Source organism: Solanum verrucosum, unplaced genomic scaffold (genome assembly GCF_900185275.1).
Source record: "Solanum verrucosum unplaced genomic scaffold, falcon-dt-bn FXZP01000103.1, whole genome shotgun sequence".
NCBI classification, from domain to species: Eukaryota; Viridiplantae; Streptophyta; class Magnoliopsida; order Solanales; family Solanaceae; genus Solanum; species Solanum verrucosum.
In genome coordinates this window covers 1,419,500-1,444,714 of record NW_026020048.1, presented here as the reverse complement: position 1 = coordinate 1,444,714, position 25,215 = coordinate 1,419,500, and the positions used below count along the sequence as shown (strand labels likewise).

General features: G+C 33.9%; 3 protein-coding genes across 4 annotated transcripts; 1 reads left to right on the top strand and 2 right to left on the bottom strand.

The window, feature by feature from the left end:
• Positions 1-7,449: 7,449 nt before the first annotated feature.
• LOC125822152 (uncharacterized) lies at positions 7,450-17,407 on the bottom strand. Its single transcript, XM_049501531.1, has 18 exons — positions 16,997-17,407; positions 13,402-13,521; positions 13,187-13,312; positions 13,050-13,112; positions 12,229-12,336; positions 11,557-11,634; positions 10,785-10,877; positions 10,585-10,671; positions 9,933-10,034; positions 9,688-9,807; positions 9,515-9,577; positions 9,078-9,211; positions 8,837-8,918; positions 8,682-8,740; positions 8,540-8,585; positions 8,066-8,157; positions 7,908-7,977; positions 7,450-7,790 (listed from the first exon to the last, which is right to left on the bottom strand). Exons 1-18 carry the CDS (start codon positions 17,240-17,242, stop codon positions 7,719-7,721), a joined length of 1,761 nt encoding a protein of 586 aa, XP_049357488.1. The 5' UTR covers positions 17,243-17,407; the 3' UTR covers positions 7,450-7,718.
• A 1,214-nt stretch (positions 17,408-18,621) lies between these two features.
• On the top strand, positions 18,622-21,031 carry LOC125822486 (probable polyol transporter 4). 2 transcript variants are annotated; one of them, XM_049501886.1, is made up of 2 exons: positions 18,622-19,058; positions 19,652-21,031. In XM_049501886.1, exons 1-2 carry the CDS (start codon positions 18,881-18,883, stop codon positions 21,013-21,015), a joined length of 1,542 nt encoding a protein of 513 aa, XP_049357843.1. In that variant the 5' UTR covers positions 18,622-18,880; the 3' UTR covers positions 21,016-21,031. The 2 variants fall into 2 exon arrangements, with proteins under 2 accessions (XP_049357843.1, XP_049357844.1); XM_049501887.1 differs by having other exon boundaries at positions 18,622-19,062.
• A 2,143-nt stretch (positions 21,032-23,174) lies between these two features.
• LOC125822383 (uncharacterized) lies at positions 23,175-24,913 on the bottom strand. Its single transcript, XM_049501777.1, has one exon. The coding sequence runs from the start codon at positions 24,723-24,725 to the stop codon at positions 23,424-23,426; it is 1,302 nt and encodes a 433-aa protein (XP_049357734.1). The 5' UTR covers positions 24,726-24,913; the 3' UTR covers positions 23,175-23,423.
• Positions 24,914-25,215: the final 302 nt, after the last annotated feature.

Sequence of the window (25,215 nt, the reverse complement as noted above, 5' to 3'; positions counted from 1 at the left end):
AATGATCCCATAGAATTCAACAACAACAACAAAAAACTAGTACTTACAAGAAGTTCAAAAAAACACTATGATTTTTTTTATCTGTCATAGTCTTGGTGGACAGAGTTACCTGATACCTATTGCTAGTAGAAGGTGGCAAATATTCCATAAAATTAATTGAAATGCACAAAAAATAATCCAAACATCACGATCGTAAAAAATAAAAAAAAAACTAGTACAAAGAAGTGGGGAGCAAGAGGGAATGACTCCCCAAGCAATTAGACAGATGTAGAGAAGAAAATAAATCTTGTGAAGAATTATTGATGTAAAGAGATTAGACATATATATCCACAAGAAAGAATCTTCCAATTCCATTCAATCACATCTAAATCATCCCACCACTACCTAGCTGGAATAAGACCCCATCAGTCTCTTCCATTCTTAATTCTAATTAATCTGTACCTCTCAATATTCACACCCTTTCCTATCAACATTTAACGGTAACTGAGTTAATGTCATTATATTCAGAGTCACTAAAATCTTTAGTATCATTTATATAAAGTATTGATTATAAATATTGATAGTTATTATTATCGATAAATATAATATAATGACAATTATATTATTACCGCTAAATTCTTTGTTATAGGCTACACAACCTTTGTGTACTTGTTTTCTCATTCACAATCAAAAGAGAGAATGGAAAACACAACATTATTATAGCATGAAAGCTGATTATAAAAAGGGATATGCATTTTTTGAGGGAAAAAAAGGTTAATGGTAACATTAATAGTACTAATTAACAAGACTTAGCTTGAACATTAGCCCAGCATAACCCAAATTAAATTTACATCAAAACAAATCCTTTAATTAACTAATCAATATACAAACATTTCTCTTGATCATCCTCTTATGGTTTGATCTCTAAATCATCCCATGCTTTATTGAGATCGGCTGCATTACTCAACGTCTCGAATTCGTTCCAATTCCAGTAATTACTTGACATATTTTCATCTATAATAAGATCATAATTTCTTGTTTCTGGAACTTTCCATGGCTCATGAGAAAGAAGATCATTGCTGCTTGTAATTGGCATAATTGTAGTTATTGTTGACTCCTCCAATATTGTACTATCAAACTTCCCCATATGTTCATAATTATTATAAACATTTGTAGATAATTGAGTATTAGTACTAGAATTGGGAATTAATGAAAAATGTGTATTCCCATGATCTTGAGAAATATTTGAAAATATGTCATAAGGTAATGAGTATGAAGGAAGATTTTTGATATCTTCATCTATAGTACTAGTAATAGTACTATTTCCCCTTATTGTGACACTTGGCAATATGGAACTTGTAATACTATTGGTCATACTCGTCGTGGTGATTAATGGACACCTCTGATCGTTTACTTCTAATCTGACATGTTTCCTTCCAATTATATGATCAACGGGATCAGTAGGCCTGAAACGTTTATTTTTTCGCCCACCGCCTATCGGAACGTTACGAAGGGTGCCACCTTCGGTCCAATGCCTTTTACAACCTTTACAATAATGTCTAGGCTGTGACTTGTTGTAATTGTTGTAGTAACAAAATTTAGTGTTGATTGAATCACACCTTGGACATTTCAATTGCTCCGATTTTGGTGGCGGCTGCCGCCTTATCGACGGTGGTTCCGGTGGAGTATTGTGGGTGGTGGTGGTCCAATTATCTAGACCATCATCCTCAATTGAAACCAACTTAGTATTCAACCCCATAAATCGATACAAATGATCCCTAGCTAGCTGAGTAGTGAATTATAATTTTAGTATACAGTAGCTAAACAATCAACCTATTGATTTCTAATGTGCAATTTTTTGCCTTTGGATCTTGATACAAGAAAGAGAAATGAAGATGAAGAGAATTGGAGTATTATTATATGGTGAATTTTCTTTGAAAGAGAGAATATTATTTATGAGGAAGGTGATGAGAAATGAGAAAGTATATCACTAGCTATTTTTTTTGTTTTTTAAATGTGAAAGTGTGTATATACTTGTGGAAGGGGTGGTGGTCTTTGGGGGCTATCTATCTATCTGTAAAATTAAAATAAAATATAATTGTATATAATAAGATCTAGATATAAGATATATATTTAATTTCTAGGTATATATGTATATATCACTTGAGAGCAATAGTTGTATTGTATGGTTTTGATTGATACTTGTGGCTTGTGGGGTGCAGTCTATATTAAATTATGACTCTTAGGTTTCATTTTAGCAGACAATCTATAACATCCCCTCCCATTATTATTGTATTATTTCATCTTATAATTATTTATTTCAAATCGAATGTTGCTTTCATTTTTTCTTGATCAATAACAAGTGTTAATTGCTGTTAATATATATATATATATATATATATATATATTTCAGTAATTAAGTTATTATCGTCAATTAATTATCGTTAAAGATTATTTTTAAAATAACGTAATCAACAATGTAAAATAGACATTTACACTATTAAATTACAAGAGCCAAGAGGTTAGTAATTAAGCGTTGTTCATCGATACATAGCCTGAAATAAATGGTAACTAGCTAGTTAATTATAAGTATGTTGTAAATTGTAACATGTTAAATTACAATGATTATTACAACAGCTAATCCTGGTTGTAACATTAACTTTTTAGTTAAAAAATGAAAGAAAACGGTAATTTAAAGTAATTTTAAATACACTTTTTCATCACAATTACTTTTTCTAATTCATGTAGCTGTTAAAAAAAAACATTTCAATTTTCATTTATCGACATCCATATGTTTTGGCGTGCACACCTTCTATTCAAATCTTATATACACTTATCCCCAAAAAAAATAAAATTTAACCTAAATATATAATTTACTTTTTCGACAAAAAGTGTTTAATCTATCCCTTTTACTTTCACAGTATATAAACACGTTCCTAAGAGGAAGGTCAAGCAGGAGCAAAACTAATGTATAAAAAGCGTATTTAATAGACTTAATAATTGTAGTTCAAATCCTATATTTATGAAAATACTTTAAAAAATCTAAAATTTTAAATTCTGCCTCTGTCTCAACTCGGACGTGGAAATATATGTACCGACGGTAGTGGGAGTTTGGTAAGAGAAATGTTCCATTCTATATACTAAAATTGTATAGAAAAAGGGACCATATGTTACATATGGATTATTGAGTTAGTGATGTGGTCAATTACTCAATTAATTAAAAGAAAAAAAGTAAAGGGAAACCAACAAATAATATATCCAGATCCAAGAAGATGCTTACAAAAGGGTACCACCGTCCCTTTTTTTTCCTCATATTCCCATAAATTACATATACAAAATTGTTTTTTCCAGTCACGTTCATATAATTATTTTTAGTGAATAAAAGGGATGGTCGGTTTGATATTGACTCCACTTGTGAAATTATTATGCTATAAGGGGGTTAATGAGATTTACATGTAGAGTTTGGGCATATAGTGTGGAAGTAATCTATTTGGATGGTTGTTAGGTATTGTTTTAGTGAATGGATTATTCTATATCGTTATTCGTCGTAATATAATGTTATGTATTAATAATTTAAAGAATAAATTTATTTAAGAAAAGTGGGTTATGTGTTAGAGTTATAATAAAAAGATAGAATAAAAAAATATTATTAAATAATAAATAAAAATAAAATGAAAAAAATAAATAAGGTAAGGACACGAATATAGTAAATTGGTTGTTACACAAAATAGGACTTTTCAGTTTTCCTCATCACCTAATGATAGATTTAGCGATATGATAAACAAAATTTAAATAATAATTAAAATAATCATTGTATTCAATACAATACAATGACTAACATCCATTAAAACTAGGAGGCTTTTAGGACGACATACACTTATAGAAAATACATAGGTGTAAAAAAATACTTTCGTCATTTCATTTTAAGTGTCTTAGTTTGACCAAATTACAGTAAGCATAAAGAGAAAATAAGACTGATTTTTTAATCTTACAGTCTTAAACTAAGTTATATATGTTGTATTGTATTTTCTAAAACAAGAACTGAGAGCTTTAATTTGACGTAATTAATAAAATTATTATCACGAAATCAGGAGCTCACGAATTCAAACTTGTGATATATATATGGTCCGGCTCTTCCTTAGATCCCGCCAATAAATAAACATCAAACCAAAACATCATGGTCATTATTTTCAATGGTATGATGATGAATGTATTGGCTGAAACAATATCCAGTCGTAAAAGTCAGCGGTAGTGTCAAATATGTTTGGTTTTGTTCATTTCTCGATATGTACTAAGATATGACTTCTATTATATAAATGACGGAATTATAATTTTCACCAGGAGGATTCAAAATATAACAAAGTAAAAATATAAAAAAAAGTCAAGGAAATTCAACATTTACTATATGTACGTTAAACATAAAAAAAATGGATGCAACTATTCTAAACTATCAAAAACAATCTATATTGACGGTTGAATTTCCAAATCATATAAAATATCAAATTACCTCAATATCTTAATATGTGCATCCGTGAAGTCCCATCACCATCCACAACATTAAAAAAAAAAACAAAAAAAAAAGTAGATGAATATTCAAATGAAATTAATTAAATAATTATAAATATGAAAACCACATGCATGTAATCAAAAGATGGTGGTTAAGAGTAATAGAAGTCTAGTCAAGCATATAATTAAAATTCCCTAGATGTTAAATTAGTAAGACATATTTATTATTATTAGTACAAATCAAAGAAATCAAACGTGGTCGGTTTGTTAGGTACTGTCACTATGAGAATGTTTTTCCCCTTAAATATTAAAAGAAAGAAGACAAAAAAGAATATTTTTTGGTCGGACAACTAGGACTTCTTCATAGCTTAGTTATAAAGCTTAGATTCAAATTAATTAAAATAATGAATTCAAGTTTAAATTATGAAGACGAAAAATCATTCTAATTTGACAGCCTAAAGTGTGGATTAATTTATTGACAATAACACGTGTGTACATAATCCCACTATATCAATTCCTAGTATTCTAGGTATATATTAAGTAACGTCCTACTTATTCTTAACGGTGAATCAAATATTTTCACAATATATATAAAAATAATAACTATATAGTATAATTTTCTACCGAATGGATTTTGTTTATTGTATGAATGTTAATTAATTAATGGGAGAAATCATTAGACATGATGGGGTTTACCAAACAAATGGACCACTTGAGAAAAAAAAGATTTGTATGATAAGGTTCCAGCTTGGTTAAATCATGAATATGAAAATCTCATCCATGTACTATGTCAGATAAAAGGTGCAAAATATATTCATCATCATATATTTCCATTAAGCTTAGCCGCCCATTTGCATGATTATAACCACTATGCAATTCTGAACCAGAAAAAGCTATGCAGAGATTATAATGTCATAATAATTACTAATAAATGATGATATAAATTTTAATTAATTATTTGGTGCAGATACTTCTTACACGAATATTTAATTCATTACAAAAGTAAGATACATAATATCGTTATTTAATCCTTTGTTTTTTGTTTTCACCATTGTTTATGAATCCTCAACTACTAATTATAATGCAAAAAGAGAGAAGAGGTGAGCTTTACTAGTTTTGTTCTATTTCAATTATTAAAATCCTTGTAGGCTTTGTATGCTATTTTTGTGGGGTAAATATGGTGGGCAAACATGAAATGGCAAAATGTAATCACCAGTAATAGTTTGTACAATCACGTGAAATCTAAGTAGGAGTTTGGCCATGCGATACCATATCACGATATGGTATCGTGAGATGGAATTAGCGTTTGGACATGTGATTTTACGCCGATTCCATCTCATGATTTCATATTCTCCAAAAATCATGATATAGAATTATATGAGAATTCCATATCATTATTTGAGATATTTTAATACAAAAATTGACCCACGAGTTTGTTAAAACAACCACACATTTATATCTACTAACCATTTATTTCATATGTAAATAAAATTTATAATCACATCATTACTTTTTAAAATTTATTATTCTCACCGATATAAAATTTATTATTCTCACCAACATATAGTCACTTTAACTCACACCAACCGATTGTTGAGTAATAAATTTATTTTATGGCCTTAATAAGTGCACATTCATATTTTATGTGTAAGTTATTAGTATTTAGTTACATATGTCCTATCAACTTTGTTTAAAGAGATAATATTTATTTTTTGACTTTGCATTGTCTTGGAAGCACTATATTTTTATTACTCTTACAAATATTATTTTTATGAAGTGCATTCTATAAAGCTTCCAATTTATTTTATGTTCACTAAACTAATATTGAAGTATTTTTTATTTGGTAGGATTGTGTTGGTGCGATTGATGGAACATATATAGAAGGGGAGGTTTCTAAAGCGGTGTAACAAGCATATCGTAATCGCAAAGGAAGAACATCACAAAATGTCTTATGTGTTTGTGATTTTGATAAGCGGTTTACCTTTGTTGTTGCTGATTGGGAAGGTACTGTACATGATAGTAGAGTACTTGAAATGCACTTGTTGAACCAATGTTACAATTTCCATTTCCGCCACATGGGAACTTTAAATTACATCCTTAGAATAAATATTATTTATTTACACAAAGTTGTTTCATTTACTTCACATATGTTTTTAGTAATTCTTTATAAAATGTTTGTTGGTAGATAAATATTATGTTGTTGATGCTGGTTTTCGAAATACAAAAGGATTTATTTTTAGCTCCATACAAAGGATGACGCTTTCATTTGCAAGATTACCGAGGAAGTGAAAGAGAGCCTCAAAATGTCAAAGAACTATTTAATTATAGGCATTCATCTCTGCGCAATGTGATTGAACGAACTTTTGGAGCTTGGAAAAATAGATTTAGAATACTGAAACAAGGCATGAACCATTATGATATTAATACACAAGTGAAAATTGTCATAGCTTGTGCAGTGTTACATAATTATTTGTGAAAATACCAAGTATTGATGGAATATTTATGATCTATGAGCATGAAAATATAGTTGCAGATGATATTGATCAACAAATGGCTCAAAGTAACAATGTTGGTTCGTCTTCTCGATCACATGATCGAGAAATGCAAGTTCAACCTGAGAAAATTGTCCGTACTATGTGGGAGGATTATATTAAAGACTTGTACACTACAATTTATTTTTATTTTTTTTATTAAATTAAAGTTAAATGAAACAATTACTCAAGTGGAGAACAAATAGTTTTGTATTAATTTATTATGCGATTTTATAAATTTTTATTTATTTGATAAGATTGAATAAACAATTGGAGATATTTTAATAGTTTTACAACTTAAGAGATTTTTATGTTTATGAGAAAATATACAACACAAAAATTCCATATCGCATGTCCAAACAAAACTTCAATTTCATCTCATGATACCATATCGCATGGCCAAACGGGCCCTAAATGAAAACTAAAACTAAGATTACGACCAAGTCGAGCATATATCAGAATTAGGGCAAGAGATCTTCAATGTTCAAATACAGCTCAACGCATGTAGAAATGAAACCAGAGGTACAAACTAAGCACATTTCATAGGATAGATTAACATACCAACTCCCCTGCTTAAACGCATGGGAAAACACTTCATCACAACATACAGATTTATCGCAGTGCATATTGAAACCTACTTATGCTATTACCCTAAGCTGCATGTACTGCAAGCCCTAAACTAGATGGTACAATTTATCAACCTCAAAACTTGAAATCCTTCTTCTTCGACTTGCCATCCTTTTCATGCATTTTACGCTTCCTCTTCTTCTCATTCTGCAGTAATTTTATCTCATCAGAACTGATAATCACTCTTTCTAAACCAACAATTCAATGAAATGTAAGGTGGTACGGAGAGAAAGAATGAAGATAAGACATGAAATAACTACACACCTCTGCTACCATGTCACTGAAATCCTCACGCTGGCTACGGAGCTTCTCTTCCTCTCTAGCTTCCTCGTATCTATAAAAAGCACAAAAAGGTTTTAGAAACATTTAAACTGAAATGTAGGAGCTTCTAATCATAAAATGTTAAAAGAATCACTACTTACTTGGCTGGTAAAACATTGTCCATAAGTTCCAACTCTTCAGGTGCCAATGTGACATCAACTCTATCTGACTTCTGACCTTTAAGCAGATCAACCTGCAGTGGACATTCCAAGCAATTAGCCTCAAATTCTTATCTAGTGGCTCTTCTAGAAGAAAAGCCAACTGTATGCATTAATATCAGAAAGTGACACAAATGAAAGAGAAGTATCAAATAATTTAGTCAAAATATAACAAGATATTATGTCAGAAAGTGACAAATGAAACTGAAGTACTCCGCCTGTCTTGAACTATGTCTTTTCCATCAGTGACCAACTAACAAGAAATAAGCTGAAAAATTCACCATATATGACTTATCCACAACAGCTATAGCCCCACTAATAGGGGCTGACACTACTGAGACCATGTCACTATGAAGATTTCTGCTTGAGAAAGTAAACTTGCATTTGAACACAGGACACAGAAAAAGATACTCTTACCCTTTTGGCACCAGCCTTGTCTTGAGCGCCAGTGTTGATCACATACCTGCAGGATCAGAGCATAAATCAATTGCACAGTAGAGGAAAGGATAAATGCTAGTGTCCAAAACTATATAAATGTGAGTATAGATAGATTACTTACGTATGGCTTGTTCCAAGAAGAGTACCAGGAGCTATCTTTTCTTCTTTTTCTTCAAGCACCTTAACAGAAAAAGAGATGTAATGAGTTTCTTTGCAAGGACAAATAGTAAGCAGGCAGAATATGGAAACTGGGAGACAAAAAGATGGCCTAATTACCTGGTAGAGGGGCTTCTCAGGCTCCTTCCTCTGTTGCTTGCGAAGGTCAATAACATCAGGAGTCTCAACTCCAGTAGGAGTACTACACCATAGAGAGAAATACATTGAGAACAAAGCCTAAAATGGACCTCAGCAAGAACGAATAAACTAGTGAAGGGAATCAAAAATGAGGAAGATTTCAAGCTACTACAAGATTTCTAATAGATATTGGATCATTAAAGGTACTGATCAAGTGCAGTACCTTGAAAGACTGTCCACTGACTGAATACCATCCTCCATCTCCTCTTCCTCCATCTCTTCTTCCTCCTCCTCTTCCTCCTCTTCTTCCTCTTCCTCCAAGTCACCCCAATGTTTAGTCTTATCAACAGGTTCATCCTACACATGGAGATGAGCAGCATGATATTAATTTACGTAATACACCGAGCAAAAAAGTGAGGCTCAAGCCTTTGTGGCACCAACTACAAAACCACATTTATGAATATATAAACAGATTTTTTTAACAATATTGAAACATTATCAGTAGGTCTATACCATTGCTAGGTTACAAAAATCAAGTAGTTAGTTTAAGTATTCTCTATAACCATATTGAATATGGTGCAATTTCCATTATTTTACTGTATCATTAGATGATAAGATAACTACCTAAAATAAAATCCTAACCCATTAAGTTTACACTACCTCATAATTAGGCTGATCTTGTTGCAATACACCAAAGACATCTCCGTATAAAGGGCGCCCATACTATGTCAAAGAAAGAAGGCAAAGGTTAAAATTAAAATAAGAAACTCTAAAGCAGAACTATCTGAAAGAAAGAATATAAAACAAATATACTGAAAAGTTGTAAAACCTACTTCATCAACAGGTGGTTTACCCCAACCTCCCGGCTGATAACCGAACTTGGCTCCAGGTGGAATAGGAGCATTTAATCCAGGGATCTTCAGCTGAGGATAGGAGGGTGGAGGACCATATCTCTGCACAGAAAATTGGAGGCATGGAAAATCACATTAGCAATGAACTAAACATAGTAATCAAACAAGAACTTGGGGTAACAAACGATTCTTCCAGTAAAAGAACAAGCAGTTTTAAGTTATCTAACCTGCATATTGATGAGCCATGGAGGAGGAGCACCTTCAGGCATACCAAGGGCCTCTTTCAGTTCATGAGACAAAGTTCCAGGTTTCATTTCCCTCAACTTGACCTGCACATCAAAATAAAATGATGGTTAACAGACAAAAATGCAGAGGATAGGATATAGAAAGTAATAACAGTTGTACAGCCTAACAACAACCAAGAATTAACACAACAGGAACACATCTCCAAGTTGAATAGTCCTATCCAAACCATCCCAGTTTGGTCATATAAGATCACAACAGCAAAAAGACTTCCATTGTTTTTCCCCAGGCTCGGTGAAATATCAGCAAGGTTGAGAATAATCTTTTTTTTGAAAAAGTTAGCATGAAAGCTAGAGAAGAAAGAGCATGTGTTTGGCACCCAAGGTTGTGGCCTAGTGGTCAATGAAGTTGGAGCACAACATGGGGTCTCAAGCTCAAATCCCAGCGGAAGCAAACATATACTAGGTGTTTCTTCCCCTCAATCGAAGTCTTGGGGCAGATGTTCTGCGAAGTAGCAGATACCTAGTGGAATTGGTGGAATACTCTACGTGCGCACAAAGCTCACCCAGACACCACCATCATTAAAAAGATTTAAAGAACATGAGTTTGATGACAATATTCATGGCTATTTTATACCTCAAACTCCTTCCCTTCATAATACAGATCACCAAGGGATGTCAACTTTGGTTTAGTTTGATACTTAAAAAAGGCGTCATGTAGAACCTGTGAAGAATAACCCAGAGCAGTAAGTCTTAGAAAAGTAAATAAGCAGTTAACTATAGTCTATAAGTATTTGAAAGGTCAGCATCATTGAGAAACCAAAAGCTCGTATAAACCTGATAATCAATATCCATCTTCCCCATTTTTGGCTGCATCCTTTCCCGCTGCTTTTGTTTAAGCTTCTTACTGTCCTCCTTTTCAATATAAGCCTGCACCAAAATAACAAATACGATGTTCAAACATCAGCAAGGAAACTAGACATACTACATATGCTCAAAGAAAGGTATCATATTTCAACAAGTTTTAACGCAACAGATTTGTAAACTCAACATCTTACACCAGGTAAATAGTTTTAGGATCTATCTGTTCTACAATTAGAAGAACTACCAAAGGGTCAACGGACAGAAAGAGCACATTTCCTATGTGAAGTCTACGTGAAGTCGTGACTTGAGAGCCTTTTTGGTGTAAGAAGAATATTATAATTGATCTTGCCTCACTGATGGATCTTTTATAGTATTTCAAGATGTAGGTGGACTAAGACCTTCAGTTGTACTCTTCTTGGTACACATTAATTTATCTTTTCATAAAATAAAATAAAATGTCATAGGGTGTTCTTCTATTAAAAAAACAGGGTCACCAGGCTCATCTCAAGATAACGTAGAATGTGAAAGCATCAAGGAGTTCCACTTGAAATCTAAGCTTCATTTTAATTATGATCATTACGTTGATACAACTTCGATATTGTACCACCAACATATTCTCATTTTTCCATAGTCAGAACGAAAAGCCTTCATTTATAAATAGTGTATCTACAATAATTCATGCAACATATTCCTACTTAACAAAGCCATCAGCCAAAGGAGGATAAAATTGGATAGAAAATCCTACTTGTCTAATTTTCTCAATTCCTGTTGCAGCTATAAAGTCAGGAAGTTGAAATGGCTGTTTCTCAATCCCACGCTTCCCCTGAAAAACAAAATCAGTCAGTGAGATAAAAGCAAATTAATAAAAAAACCACTAAGAAAACTCTATACAAATACTCTGTGTGGCTTATATGACTGTATGGCAGATCCCTTCACATTAGAAAATCCAACTTTGAACAGATATAATGCAAAAATAACTAAAATTAGAGAATTTAGATAGGAGAAAATATTAGTCACTCAATCTTTAAGGTGCTCAAGAGCAGCCAGCCGTTTTTACAACTAAGAGAAGTGAAACCCCAGCAACATACACACCAAAAACAGACAAATGCATGTATCCCAACCCACTAAATAATAAAAAACATATATACACAGAAACATAGACATGATGCAAGGATTCTCCTTGCCAAACACCTACATGTTTGAGGCTCCACCAGTGTCACAGCATCTCGCCTGCAAGAACCACATATATATACATATAAGACAAACTCATTTTTCTTCTATGAGCCCCTTCATAAACCAAACCTTTTCTCCTATCAAACAATTCTACTATTACTAGTTGTTACATGCAGTGCAAGAGGTACACATTACTCTTCACTTTGTTAACCTTACTATACATGTATCAATAGTGATGACTAACCTGCAAAAATTTCCGTTTCTGACACCAGTGTCTTGGAACAGGAACAGTATTCCGATAAGATTTCAGAAATACCAGGAGCTTAGGGTCTGCTGCAGTGGCATCCCATACCTAGACATATATGCATAATCAGTACCAAGGAAAAGTGGGCTACACTTTAAGTGAAAAAATCCAGAGTCTAAACATCAATATAGTTAGGAGTTATCCCGTATAAATCAGACACCAGACAGACATTTTACCACGTCAACATTGTCATGCTATCAAAAGAGTTGAGTAAAACCTGCATGACTATCATGCAAAATTTACTTCCAGTACAGTAGGAAAAAAAAGATGATTCGGAAGATGACAATGGTTTATCACGGTGCAAAATATTCTGCAAAATCTGGCACTTCACATTTTCTGCACAAGTGGGCTGGAAAAAAGACAGCACACAAAACACAGAAAACATATCTCCCATAATAAAGATGCAAATACCTTCCTTTTGAAAGGTGATAATACCATATCTTTAAAGAAAAATAATGTCAGAACCCTCGTAAAGTCATACTTAATAAATGATTCACATCATTGCAATTGACACAACCATAAAGCAGATTTAGAGAGGCAAGCAAAGAAAATTTGTAGAGCTAGGGATGGGCATAATCACAAAAGAAAGAACACAAATGACAGACAGAAAATCAGAACGTAATACATTTCTAAAAGGATAATAGTTGATAACTCATTTGGCTCATGACAAGATAAATACACAGGGTAACCGCTAACAGTACACAAAACTGCATAGAGTATGTATGTCAGGAAAATAACAATGAAACAAATGTCTTCCATACCTCAACAACATCAGGCTTCATAGAGATTTGTTTCAGTTCTGCAATGTTCATCCTACGCTGAAGCTGAAATGAAGAAACAGTTCAGACTGAGACCTAACTGAAGGTAAACTTAGAAGTAAAAAAGAAGAAAATCTAACTTTTTTCTTTTTGTTAGAGACTCCCTTCTCCTTTTGCTGTGCATCCTCTTCTTCCTCCTCAGAATCAGAATCCGCCTTTTTCTTTAAGGCTCCATCAGCAGCAGTTTCATCCTTCTTATCATTCTCCTGAAGAATTTCAATTGCAAGATATTGGCAAACAGGCTTCAGCAGAAATTATAACCACAGTCCATGCAAGTGAACAAAGCTTTATGTACCTCAGCACCAGTGGCATCCGTGAAAGTGAATTTCTCAAAAACCTTCCTGAATTCCTCATCGAACTCACCATCTAATTCGGCCTTCTCTGGTACATACTCTACTTCAACTTGAACCAAAGACTGTAAAAAATTGGGGAGTTATAAAGATCAAATATTTTTTAATGTAAATATGCCTTGAAGGTAAAAAAAAAACCATAACACAATAAAACCAACAACAAAAGGTTATTCTTTTTAAGGCGATGGAGACCAACTTTTGCTGCTTCCAGAGTACTTTTACATCCAGTGTTGCTTCAAAGGTGAATCTCAAAAAACATATCATTGAATAAAATAAGCACACTTTTTTCTGCAATTTAGCAACAAAAAATTCTAGAAGGTTCAATATTTCTACAGATATCACAATAATATCTTAGGAAAGATTGCTTCATAAAGAAGGCAATGAAACAAGCAATTCACCAAGCGCCAACTATTTTCCAGAGACAAATAGATTAACAGAACTTCATATTACCCACTGAAGTCAGAAATTCACCAAACGCCAACTATTTTGTACACAATAAAACATGCAAATGAGAAACAGTCGAATAATCTTCAGTATATTATAGTATATTAAAGCTTACTGCTAAAAATAAAAGGTTATAACAAGTACCACTTCACTTGTGAGTTGCGACTTCTAAAGAACAAATGGTTTTGCTCATATCATTTGCAAAACTGATATCAGTCCCATCACATCACCCTTTTACAGCTGAACAGAAAGGACGTAATTATGTCAAAAGACTCCAATAATCCACAAAGGTGTATATTCTTAATCCAGCAGTCCCGTAAAATAACAAAAGGGAGCAGGGAAAAGACACACACTAATGTTAATTTTTTTATAGGGTCTTCCACCTCACTTCTTTTTGTGGGTGAATAATAATGGTGTTTAGCCAGCATTCTGCCCACAGAGGTTAATCCAATGGCATATAAATTCTTCCATCCTTTCACATTCCTAACTTCTTTTAAGAAAAGAGGTTGTCCAATTTTTGTATTGTAGGAATAACTTCATCACACATATAGTGATACATAAATATGCAATATATATATATATATATATATATATCTTTTATAGTAAAAGGTATCCACCTATGTTACTTATTTCTTAGAAAGAAAAGGGGACCACCTATATTACTTACTAAGGAAAGATAAAAGGTTAAGGTTGCCAACTATTATCATTACTATAAAATGTTGTTAAATGCTCGATCAAGGTATGCTTAAAACCCAAATTTAGGAGCAAAACTTGACCTCAATCACACTTCGCTGTGCAGACACTAAGCATACAGCTTATCGCTCATAGGCACTATCTTAAAAACAACAGTACTATAAAATAATATAGGAATAATATAATGAACTTCTTACTGATTTTATATCAAGTAATGAACTTCTTATTGATTAAAATATAAACTTAGAAATTTAGCATAAGAAACTAATACAAAGTCCGAATTAGAAACTTAAGTTGGATCTCCGCACAAGCACGTAGTCAACATCTAAAATCATTTGAACTTGCTTTACATGTTTTAGAATCCAATATTTCATTTACTTGAAGTTATTCAAATTCCTTTGTTCCTATAATTATTGTCTGTACTTAATCCTATGTTGCTCAGACTCGGGTGCGGGGTGTTGGATTCGGGTACTGATCTAGAGATCGGATTCGGCATAATCGAAATTTTAAGATTCGTGGGTGCGGGGATTCGGCAAAAAATAATTCAAACTTCTAAAAGTATAGCTGCAAAATTATGCCTACATCATGAGAGAGATTTTGTGGAAGTACTTAATTCTTAGTCCTAATCAAATATACTGACATTTCATTAATTCCTTAATATTACTATTAAATACTCATTAATTAGGAAGAAGATAAAAAAGGAAAAGTACAAAGAAAAAAGAATGTTATCACCATTTTTAGTTTGTTCGTTTTTCTTGCACGGTTATTAATTAAGACTTCTATATCACTAAAATTTGGCTGGAGAAAGATCTATCACTAAATTTGTAACAAACATAGTGAAAGAATAGTCTAGTTCCTACTTTTAGAGGGAAAATATTTATTCTAGATGCGGATTGTGAAATGGGCCGTTTGTCTTGGCCCATGCTCTATGTAGCTGAAAGTGTATTGTGACCAAGGCCCAGAAACAAAAGAGTTTCTCCGTGTTTGTATCGCACCATATTGAGATGCATTCTATATCCCTTAATTTTCCTCAAATCTTCTTCTCTATAGCTTCTTTTTTCTTCTTCGAAGATGTATCACCGTGAAATCCAATATTGTCTACAAATAACTCAGTAATTTCAAACCCAAAAGAGAACGAAACTCAGTCATTTCAGACCTTAAATAAAAAAAGAAACTCCGTCGTTTTCTCCAATGAGCTGACTCAGTCATCTTCCCCAGTTTCATTAAATTCTCTGCTTCTTCCCAGTGGTTTAACTCTCTGTTTGCTTCAATTTGGCCTGCTATATGAAGAAAACAATATTGAAGAAATCGGAAACAGAGAAAATATTGAAGGTATGCCATTCCACGTCTTCAAATCTCTACTTTTTGTTATCTTGAGAAATCAAAATCTCAAAAATATTTTCTAATTTGTCTGTGGATTTTGGTCAAAGAATCCAATCACTATTGACTGGATCTGACACGACTTCTGCACACTACCGTGTCAATGTGTGTAGACCCTGGTCCTGGTACAGCGGCAAAAGTGCTGGGTCCGAGCAACATAAACTTAATTATATACTCGCAGTGAAAGCAAATATATAAGAAAATAAAAAGGAGTCTATTCTTAGTTGCCAATATAAACGCTGATCTCCACGACAATGTTCATGTTCCTGAATCCTGACACATATATTTTTTCTTGCACTATGTCTGAGTGTGTACAGATTTTCCAATGTGTTCTTTTTGGTTCATTTGCACCCATGATCAGTGAAACACATGCTTTATAGTCCATTGTACTTGAAGCCCCATCAGATTTGACACGTGTCATCATGATACACACGCTTCGTCCTGAACATCTTAGATTGGGACCAAAATGGTAAAAGAAATTTCCATGAAGTATTCTAGTATATCCTACAACGATGACATAATTTACTTGCCCTACAACTATGAACAAGTTCAATATGATACCCATTAACAACAAACCTCACACATGTAGTCAGACGAGCTCTCATTATTTTCATTCTCAGCATTCCCAATGGAGGAAATTCATTTCCTGATACCAATTAGCAATTTCATACTATATCCAATGTTGCCTCCTCCTCCTCTTATCTTGTTTCCCCAAATCACAAAACATAACAAGATATTCTTCTTATACTACCGTTTTAAAACTACCACAATCACTAGAAAACTAAAACTGACTCAGCCCGATCTTTTTACACGAAAAGAGTATCAACATTTCAAGCTAAGAAGTTCCTCAACACAAAACCTTAGTAATGTCAAGCTACAACACAAATATCTGAAATCATTCATACAGAGAAGATCTATCTCCACAACAAATTAACTCATCAACAACACTAAGCAAATTATATTCACCAAAACATACAGAACACCGCACACATAACATTAACATTAAGGATAAGCAGAAAGTACCTTCTGAGGATCAGAATTTTCCTTAGAACTATCTTCAGCGCCGCCGTTTGCCTCTTGCGCACCATTATCACTGTCTTCTCCATTTGCAACCTTAGATGCCGCCTTGTTCTTCTTCTGCTTCCTCCGCCTACGACGTCGATCGCTTTCCTTCGACTTCTTAGAGGCGGCGTTAGGGTTTTGAGGTCTCAAATCGCCTTTTGGATTACCAATGGCTTCTGTTACTCTGGTTGCTACTTCAACCGGCATAGTACTCCGGCCGTTTGAGATTAATGTAGATTTTCAGTTGAGATATTTTTTTCCGGTGGAGTTGTACGAGAAGGTGAAGAGAAAGAAAAATGGAGGGAGTCGGAAGATGAAGAAGAGTGAACGAGAAAATATCAGATCCGTTGCGAGTGATCGTTGGGCTGAACCATTGAGGAAAAAATAGTTGGGCTGAACCGCTTTGTGTAGCCTTGGGCTTATGTTATTGTTTAGGATTACACCAAAACACAAATTGTAAAGTACCGAAAAACACAAATCCCACTAGTTTAGAATTTAATTATGTGCTTTTTCGTGAGTTTTTGAAATTATCATTCGTGCCATATTTCAATCTCAAATACTAGAGGTCAAAATTAGGTGCAATTTATTCTACATACATTAGATTCAAGTGTATTTCATGTCTCTGAATCTCTCGCTTGCCTCTCTCCTATATCACTCACCCCTCTTTCCTATTCTACTTGCTTTTCTCCTCTCTTGATCTCCTTTCTCCCTCTCTCGCTCTTCTCTCTCCCAATGTATCTATATTTTCGGAATCTATCTGAAATTTCAATTATATGTATCTAGTGTGATTTACATGTATCTAGGTCTCTCGCTCACCACTCTCCTTTCTACATGTGTATTTGTATTTTAGAATATATCTAGTAGTAAAAATACATATATTATATCTAATATGAAATTATTAAATAATGAGACATTATGTAATTATTTCATATAGGAAAAATAATAAATATGATAGAAATGTTATGTTTAATTAATAGTTTTTCCAAAAATAGATTATGACATAATATTTTGATGGGAAGAACTCTGTCATTTTTATTCTCCTTGATCTCCATGCATTATTTAGAACTCAAATAAATATAATAATTTAAATGGTGACGATTTGATACGATTCGTGAATATTTCAACATGTCAATTTGGGTGGAATAAAGCATGAAGTCATATCAGGTCCATTACAGTTTTGAAATATACTTATATTTTTTTCATCTTCTTTGTCTATAGTTTTAAAATTTTCACATAAGTAGTTGAACCAGATAGATAATTAATTTAGGATATAACATGAAGACATATTGATTTAATACAAAATATTTTAGTCAAATGAACATATTTATAATTTATAACTAGTATAAGTCCTTCAAATGACTCCCGTGTTGAAAAGCAAAACAGTTATATCCAAAAAAAAAAAAAAAAGTCTACCGACAAGATTATGGTAATCAAATTTATATTTATGGTAATAACACAAGTTTGATAATATCCATTCATGCATTTACACACATATTTTGAAAATTGAAACTGTATAAAACAATTTCTTTTCCTTTTTTTGAATGTTTTGTTTTCTTTGGTAATGTATTTACATCATAAGGATTAGGAAAAACACTCTTGACCCTCCAAAGGTGGAGTGTCAGTCTCACATTGGTTAAAAGTTAGTATTTTCTGAATTCTTGATTCCTCAGATCTAGGAATAGTCTTTCCAACATATGAGAAAGAAGAAAGAAATTGCAGATCCCAGATTTTAGACATTTTGAGATAACAAGGAGAAAAATTAACAAAACCCCAGAAGAAAAAAAACAATCTTTTTGTTTGATTAGTGTGTAGAGAAGGATTTAGATATTGAGAAATACAGAGAAGATGGGTATCCAAGAAAATGGGAATGGGGGTGTTTTGAAGTATAAGAGGATGGATTCTGATGGAATGGAAGAGGACGTTGCTGTATTATGTGAAGAGAAAAGAAATGATATGAGCAGCAGAAAATATGTTTTGGTTTGTGCCATCTTTGCCTCACTTAATTCTGTGCTGCTTGGATATGGTTGGTATATCTACTTCTTCTCCTAATGAATAGTGCTTATTCTTGTCCTTTTGTGTTCCATTCCTTTATCCGTTCCTCTCATCTTTATATTGATTCTCTTTGCTTTACCAATGGTTTTGCCATATATTTGGAGTGGCAAGATTAGCTTTAGGATTCTGTTTCTGCATCATATACTGATTCATAAGGCTAGAGGATACTGGATTATGCAGTCTGTTGTTGTGCTTTTTTTTTAATGTCATCATAAAGCTCCAAGAGTTTAGTAGATTTTGTTCACTTTTGAAACCTACCTCTAAAAGAACCTTATAAATAGCCAAGACCTCCTTTTGAGCTCTTGATGAACTCTTAATGAAATGTAGGGTAAGGTTGTGTACAATAGACACTTGTGGTCCGGTCCTTTACCGGACCCGTGCGTAATGGGAGCTCAGTGCACCGGGCTGCTAAGTGTCTTTTAGGTTTAGCATTTTGGTCCCACTTCCCTTTAGTTGTTCAGCATTATACCAAATGTTTTTGGCATAGACCTCTCACCTCAGTGTTTTAGCTGGTTATGTGTTCAATTCAAAGCTAGTATCTAATAGGAATTATTCCATTTACAGATGTTGGTGTTATGAGTGGAGCTATTATATTCATTCAGCAAGACTTGAATATTACTGAAGTACAAGAAGAAGTTCTTGTTGGAATCTTGAGCATAGTTTCACTTTTGGGGAGTTTAGCAGGAGGAAGAACTTCAGATGCCATCGGCAGGAAGTGGACCATGGCTTTTGCAGCCATTGTGTTTCAATCTGGGGCTCTTATAATGTCTCTTGCTCCTGACTTCAAGGTGTTAATGATTGGCAGATTTTTGGCTGGAATCGGTATTGGTTTTGGAGTTATGATTGCACCTGTTTATATTGCAGAGATATCACCCACGGTTGCTAGAGGGTCTTTCACTTCCTTCCCTGAGATATTCATCAATCTAGGAATTCTTTTAGGTTATGTTTCAAATTATGCATTTTCTGGTTTATCCCCCCATATAAACTGGAGAGTCATGCTTGGTGTGGGGATTCTCCCCTCAGTTTTTATTGGTATCGCGCTATTTGTCATTCCAGAATCTCCAAGGTGGTTGGTGATGAAAAACCGGATTGATGAAGCAAGGTTAGTCCTACTTAAAACTAATGAAAATGCTAATGAAGTGGAAGAGAGGCTAGCAGAAATTCAGCTAGCTGCAGGCCATGTTAATGCTGAGAAGTATGAAGAGAAAGCAGTGTGGCGTGAACTGCTAAATCCTTCACCTGGAGTTAGAAGAATGCTGATTACAGGTTGTGGTATTCAGTGCTTTCAACAGGTCACAGGTATCGATGCCACTGTGTATTACAGTCCAACAATTTTTAAGGATGCAGGAATTAAGGGTAACACTCAGCTCCTAGCTGCAACTGTTGCTGTTGGATTCACAAAAACAATATTCATTTTGATAGCCATATTGCTCATTGACAAAGTTGGCAGGAAACCTTTGTTATATGTCAGCACAATTGGTATGACTACTTGTCTGTTTGGCCTTGGCCTCACACTTTCTCTACTGGGTAATGGTTCAGTTGGTATCAAGCTGGCAATCTTATGTGTGTGTGGAAATGTAGCATTCTTTTCCGTGGGGATTGGACCAATTTGTTGGGTCTTGACATCTGAAATCTTCCCTCTGAGACTTCGAGCTCAAGCATCAGCTCTTGGTGCAGTAGGGAGCAGGGTTAGTAGTGGTGTGGTTGCAATGTCTTTCCTCTCCGTTTCTCGTATGATTACAGTAGGAGGAACATTTTTTGTGTTTGCTGCTATATCAGCTCTCTCTGTTGCTTTTGTTCATAAATGTGTTCCAGAAACAAAGGGGAAATCATTGGAAGAAATCGAAATGATGTTCCAGAATGATAGGCCACAACAAGGTGGTGAATTGGAGCTTGAAGATGTCAAACATCTAATGCAGACACAATGAAAGAGGCATATTAGATATCATAGTTTTAGCAGCAGCCAGAAGAAAGTTGGCATTTGCTCTTGAGACACTTATTTGATTTGCCAGCTTAACAATATCTGTGTTGCATTGCACAAAATATAAAGTTATAAACAAAACAAGAAACTTTATATCTTTTTGTCGTTAGGGGTGAGGCTTTTCTTGTATCTTGATGACATTGAAATTCGATATCTAGAAACATAGAAGTAATACATAGATTCTCTTCATTCACTTTCTTTTTCCTTTTTTTTGTAAGAACAACAGAGTACTGATGGTGAATATCTGTATATAGGTTCCACTTGATATTCCACTGACTTTTACTGGACCATTGTTACCTTCTTCTGTTTACCCTTATTTTTACTTTACTATCAAGAAATCCCTGAGGATCAATGTTAGCACAATCCAGAAATCGACACTTGATGGGCCAGACCCTTTATCCTTCCACTTAAAATGCCAAACTTTTGTACATGGTAGGGTTCAAACCTGTGACGAGTGCCTAACCCATGCATCACGCACTACTCTCTTATCACTAGATCAATGCCATGGGTGGTGGTTTCTGGTTACCTTTTTCATCTTTTAGTTTTAGTTTTTTTTTTTTTTTTTGCTTTTAGTCTTTAATAAAACTTGCAGAAATCAAAAGGTTCTGTCATGTATAGGATGAATTACTGTAAAGGAATAAAAGTTGTTAAAATACTAAATAGCAAGTCAAACATTTTGGTCAGTCCTCAATGGAAAATGAATTAAATGATATGCCTCCTTTTTTCTTCTATAATGTTCAACCTCTTCTAAGGTATTTAGAGAATGATACTAGCAATTATTTTGAGCATTCTGGTGAAGTTGAATTGGGAGTACACCAAACAGATAGACCTGAAAGTGAAAGCTCTTAAAGGAGCACATGCACTACATAGTGCAGAAAACAAAGAAAAGGACTGGTCATCAAAGTTCCACCAGCTAAACATTAATTACCTTTTTTTGGTCCTGTAACTTGGTAAATATCTAGATTTTGTCACTCCAAATACACCAATTTGATCAGCAATGTAACTGGATAAAGTGAGTGAAAAACGGGTAAAAAAACGAAAGTAGATTGGCCCATGTGTGGAGTGGTATCTACTCAAAAGATAGCAACCATGTGCAGCATATGCATTTCCTAAGAAACTTAACAAACACTGCTTTCAATCTCAAATTCAGCAAGCTTAGGGAAGTTTATGTAGTCATCGACCGCTAGATAAAATATTAGTTGATAGTATCTACATTCTTTATTGTGTTGAAAGCAGAGAGTACAGGATCACCACCTCCCCCACCCCCCACCAAAAGGGAGAATAAAATAGAAGACAATAATTGAAGTGTCAAGCACCAAGTGTACCATTCTAGAAACATACAATCACAGAGAATAATTCTCCTGGCCTCTTCAGAGAATCTCAGTTTAATGACATTATTCTAGTCTTGAAAGGACAATATGAAGATCAATACAGGATACAAATTCAGTTATAATGAAGTAATGTAGTTAATGAAAGCTCGTAATCAGTGTCACAAAAATGAACAGATATGAGGAGTGATGGAGGAGCTGCAGATTCAATATGTCTGGTTGTCATTTTACTTTAATTAACAGATATGAGTGAGGAAATTTCCAAGTATTCTTCATGATAATCCTGTTTCAGGTCAACAAAATATTTGTGCACCAAGTAAGGAGATATCACTGAAGGTGGTTGGATCACAACATCTTCATGACTTTTCTGCACAAATTACATTCACATGGAACTAACCAGATAGAATTATGAATTATTAGTGTTAGTAGGGTAGTTTATGAATAATTCCAGCAGAAACTTGCTTACTAACCTATTATCATACAGGTAGCACCCTGTCTCCTACAGATTTAGAGGGAAACATTTCACTTGCTTCCCTCGAGCTAGCATAATTTCATGCACAACAATGTGAACGAACTCTGGACCATAATTAAAGTAAGGGCACGAGCTGATCAGTAATAGCTCAAATGTTTATTCAATGAATAAGCTAACAGCATCACATTACATATAGTGGTCCTGAATCAATTCATTAGCTGATAGACGCCCTCCCAACTACTGTTGTGACTTTGATATTAAAGAAAACTGAAGTCTTTGCCAAACACAAGCAAAAAAATCAAGATATTTATCCAGTTAAATCGTGGGGCCAATAGCATTTCAGTCGATGGGAACTTAGCAATAATTCTGCTGTTCTATCTTTGTATAATTTGTTCAATCACATAGACAATGAAGTAGAATACATGAATCCTGCATTACTTCTGTACCACCTAAGATTCTTCAAGACAACCTATGTAATGAACTTAGGTGGTCCATAATCCTACAACAATTAATGAAGAATAAAACACGCTGACGCTGATTTTCCGTGGTGTATACTTACAACTTTGATGAGTAAGAATTGCAGAAAACACAACAATCTGACATTATATGTTGAATTATGCTTCCTTCTTCAACCTCAAGCTCTCTACTTTGCTTGTTCCAAAGATGCACTGCCAAACTTCCACTCTGAATCTGCTGGAGTTTCAAGAGCAACCATTTCGACTGAGTCTCGTTCCTCGGCCCAAGAAAGAGACTACCAATCCTATTCCAATCAACTGGATAAAAAGCCATTGGGGGAAAAACAGTGAAATTGTATCCATCTCTTCCACTTACCCTTGACACAACCCTTGAAACCAAATAAGGACCATTATGACCCCATTTATTCCCATCAAACGTAAGTGCAAATTCTTCAATAAACTTGTACAACAAAGGATGCCTCTTATCAAAAATCATTACAGCATTATTTAACCTACTCCAATTTCTTGTTTCAACATCAATAGTTTGAGCCCCAATAACATTCCTTAGCTTCCCAAAACTCTTCAACACTATAACATCAGTATCTAAATAAATCCCACCAAACTTATACAGTAAACCAAGTCTTAACAAATTTGAGAGATTCTGACCTAAAGAAACTTCCCCTGGGTCAATATTACCCTTCATTAAGTTATCAATCCAGGCTTGACCAATAGTATTTTTAAACAAGTACATAAAATCAGGTGAAATTGCAGTTACCCTTAATCCTTTCTCCAAGAAAGGGTTTAAAACTTGCATTCCTCTTGGAGAATCCATTGAAGTAGACACAATGACCAAACAGCCATTTGGGTGTGCCTTAAACAGACTCTCCACAGCAAACAGTTCCCTTCCACCAAAAGATTCAATGGAAGAAATCCAAGTCATGAAAAATCGAAACTTACAGGAAGAATTGGATGATTTAGAACCAAAAAACTCCTTCATTCTCATTGAAAACACATTGATTCTGTCCCCTGAAGGAAGAACCTTCACCAAAGGCTTATTCTTTCTCCTTCTTCTAGGTTGATAAGCCACTGAATCATATGTAAAACCCACCAAGTTTGGATTTTTCCGGGAAATTATCAACTGGGTGTTTGGTTTTACAAGTGGGGTTTCTTCTTTTACTGCATATATCACAGAGGATGAAAGTTTAGCTGAAGTAGATAAAGAAACCAACTTTCTTGATTTTCTGGCGACATTTTCAGTTAAAAAACTTGAAATCTCCGGCGAGGAGTTCCCCGGAACCGGGACTTGAACATAGAACACAGTGGAACTGTTGTAAGCTAAGAGAAAAAGCAGAAAACAAGAACCAATTGCATATAAAGACCTCCTCTTAATGACACCATCCATGGTCTTTTCTTGTAAATTAAAAATGTCTCCTTTTTCATAGTTGGTTTCTGAAGCAATTTTCTATGAGAAAGTGATGAAGATGATAGTAGAGGAAGTTGAAGAGCATTTTTTCAGTGATGGAGGCGGCAAAAAAAGTGCAGGAAAATTGAAAAGATGTTTTTTTTGGTGCTTTTTGGAAATTTTCAGTAGCCAAAGATCACCACTATATGAAAAAAGCTCTTGGGTTTTGAGCCTGTTTTGTATTTTTGTGGAGTAAAAGGAGGGACGAGAGAATGAGAATTAAATGTAGCAGAGTTTGTTGATTGGGCTATCAAGTCAATAGCTTTATGAAGAACAAACTCTATATTGCATTGGTTCTTAACTTACCTTTATATAATTGGGCACATTTGGTTTGGTAGGAAAGAAGAGTAGTAAGTGGTAACTAATTTGGTGGTTAATTTTAGGATGAGTTTATTTATGTTCGAGATGGTATGTTATTTTTATTTTATAT

Coding starts and splice junctions, on each gene's coding strand:
- LOC125822152 (XM_049501531.1), bottom strand. CDS start 17,242: ATGCCGGTTGAAGTAGCAACCAGAGTAACAGAAGCCATTGGTAATCCA. Junction 10,878..11,556: donor GAATTGAGAAAATTAGACAA/GTAGGATTTTCT, acceptor ATTTTGGTGCAG/GCTTATATTGAAAAGGAGGA. Junction 9,808..9,932: donor CATGGCTCATCAATATGCAG/GTTAGATAACTT, acceptor TTTTCTGTGCAG/AGATATGGTCCTCCACCCTC.
- LOC125822486 (XM_049501886.1), top strand. CDS start 18,881: ATGGGTATCCAAGAAAATGGGAATGGGGGTGTTTTGAAGTATAAGAGG. Junction 19,059..19,651: donor TTCTGTGCTGCTTGGATATG/GTTGGTATATCT, acceptor TTCCATTTACAG/ATGTTGGTGTTATGAGTGGA.
- LOC125822383 (XM_049501777.1), bottom strand. CDS start 24,725: ATGGATGGTGTCATTAAGAGGAGGTCTTTATATGCAATTGGTTCTTGT.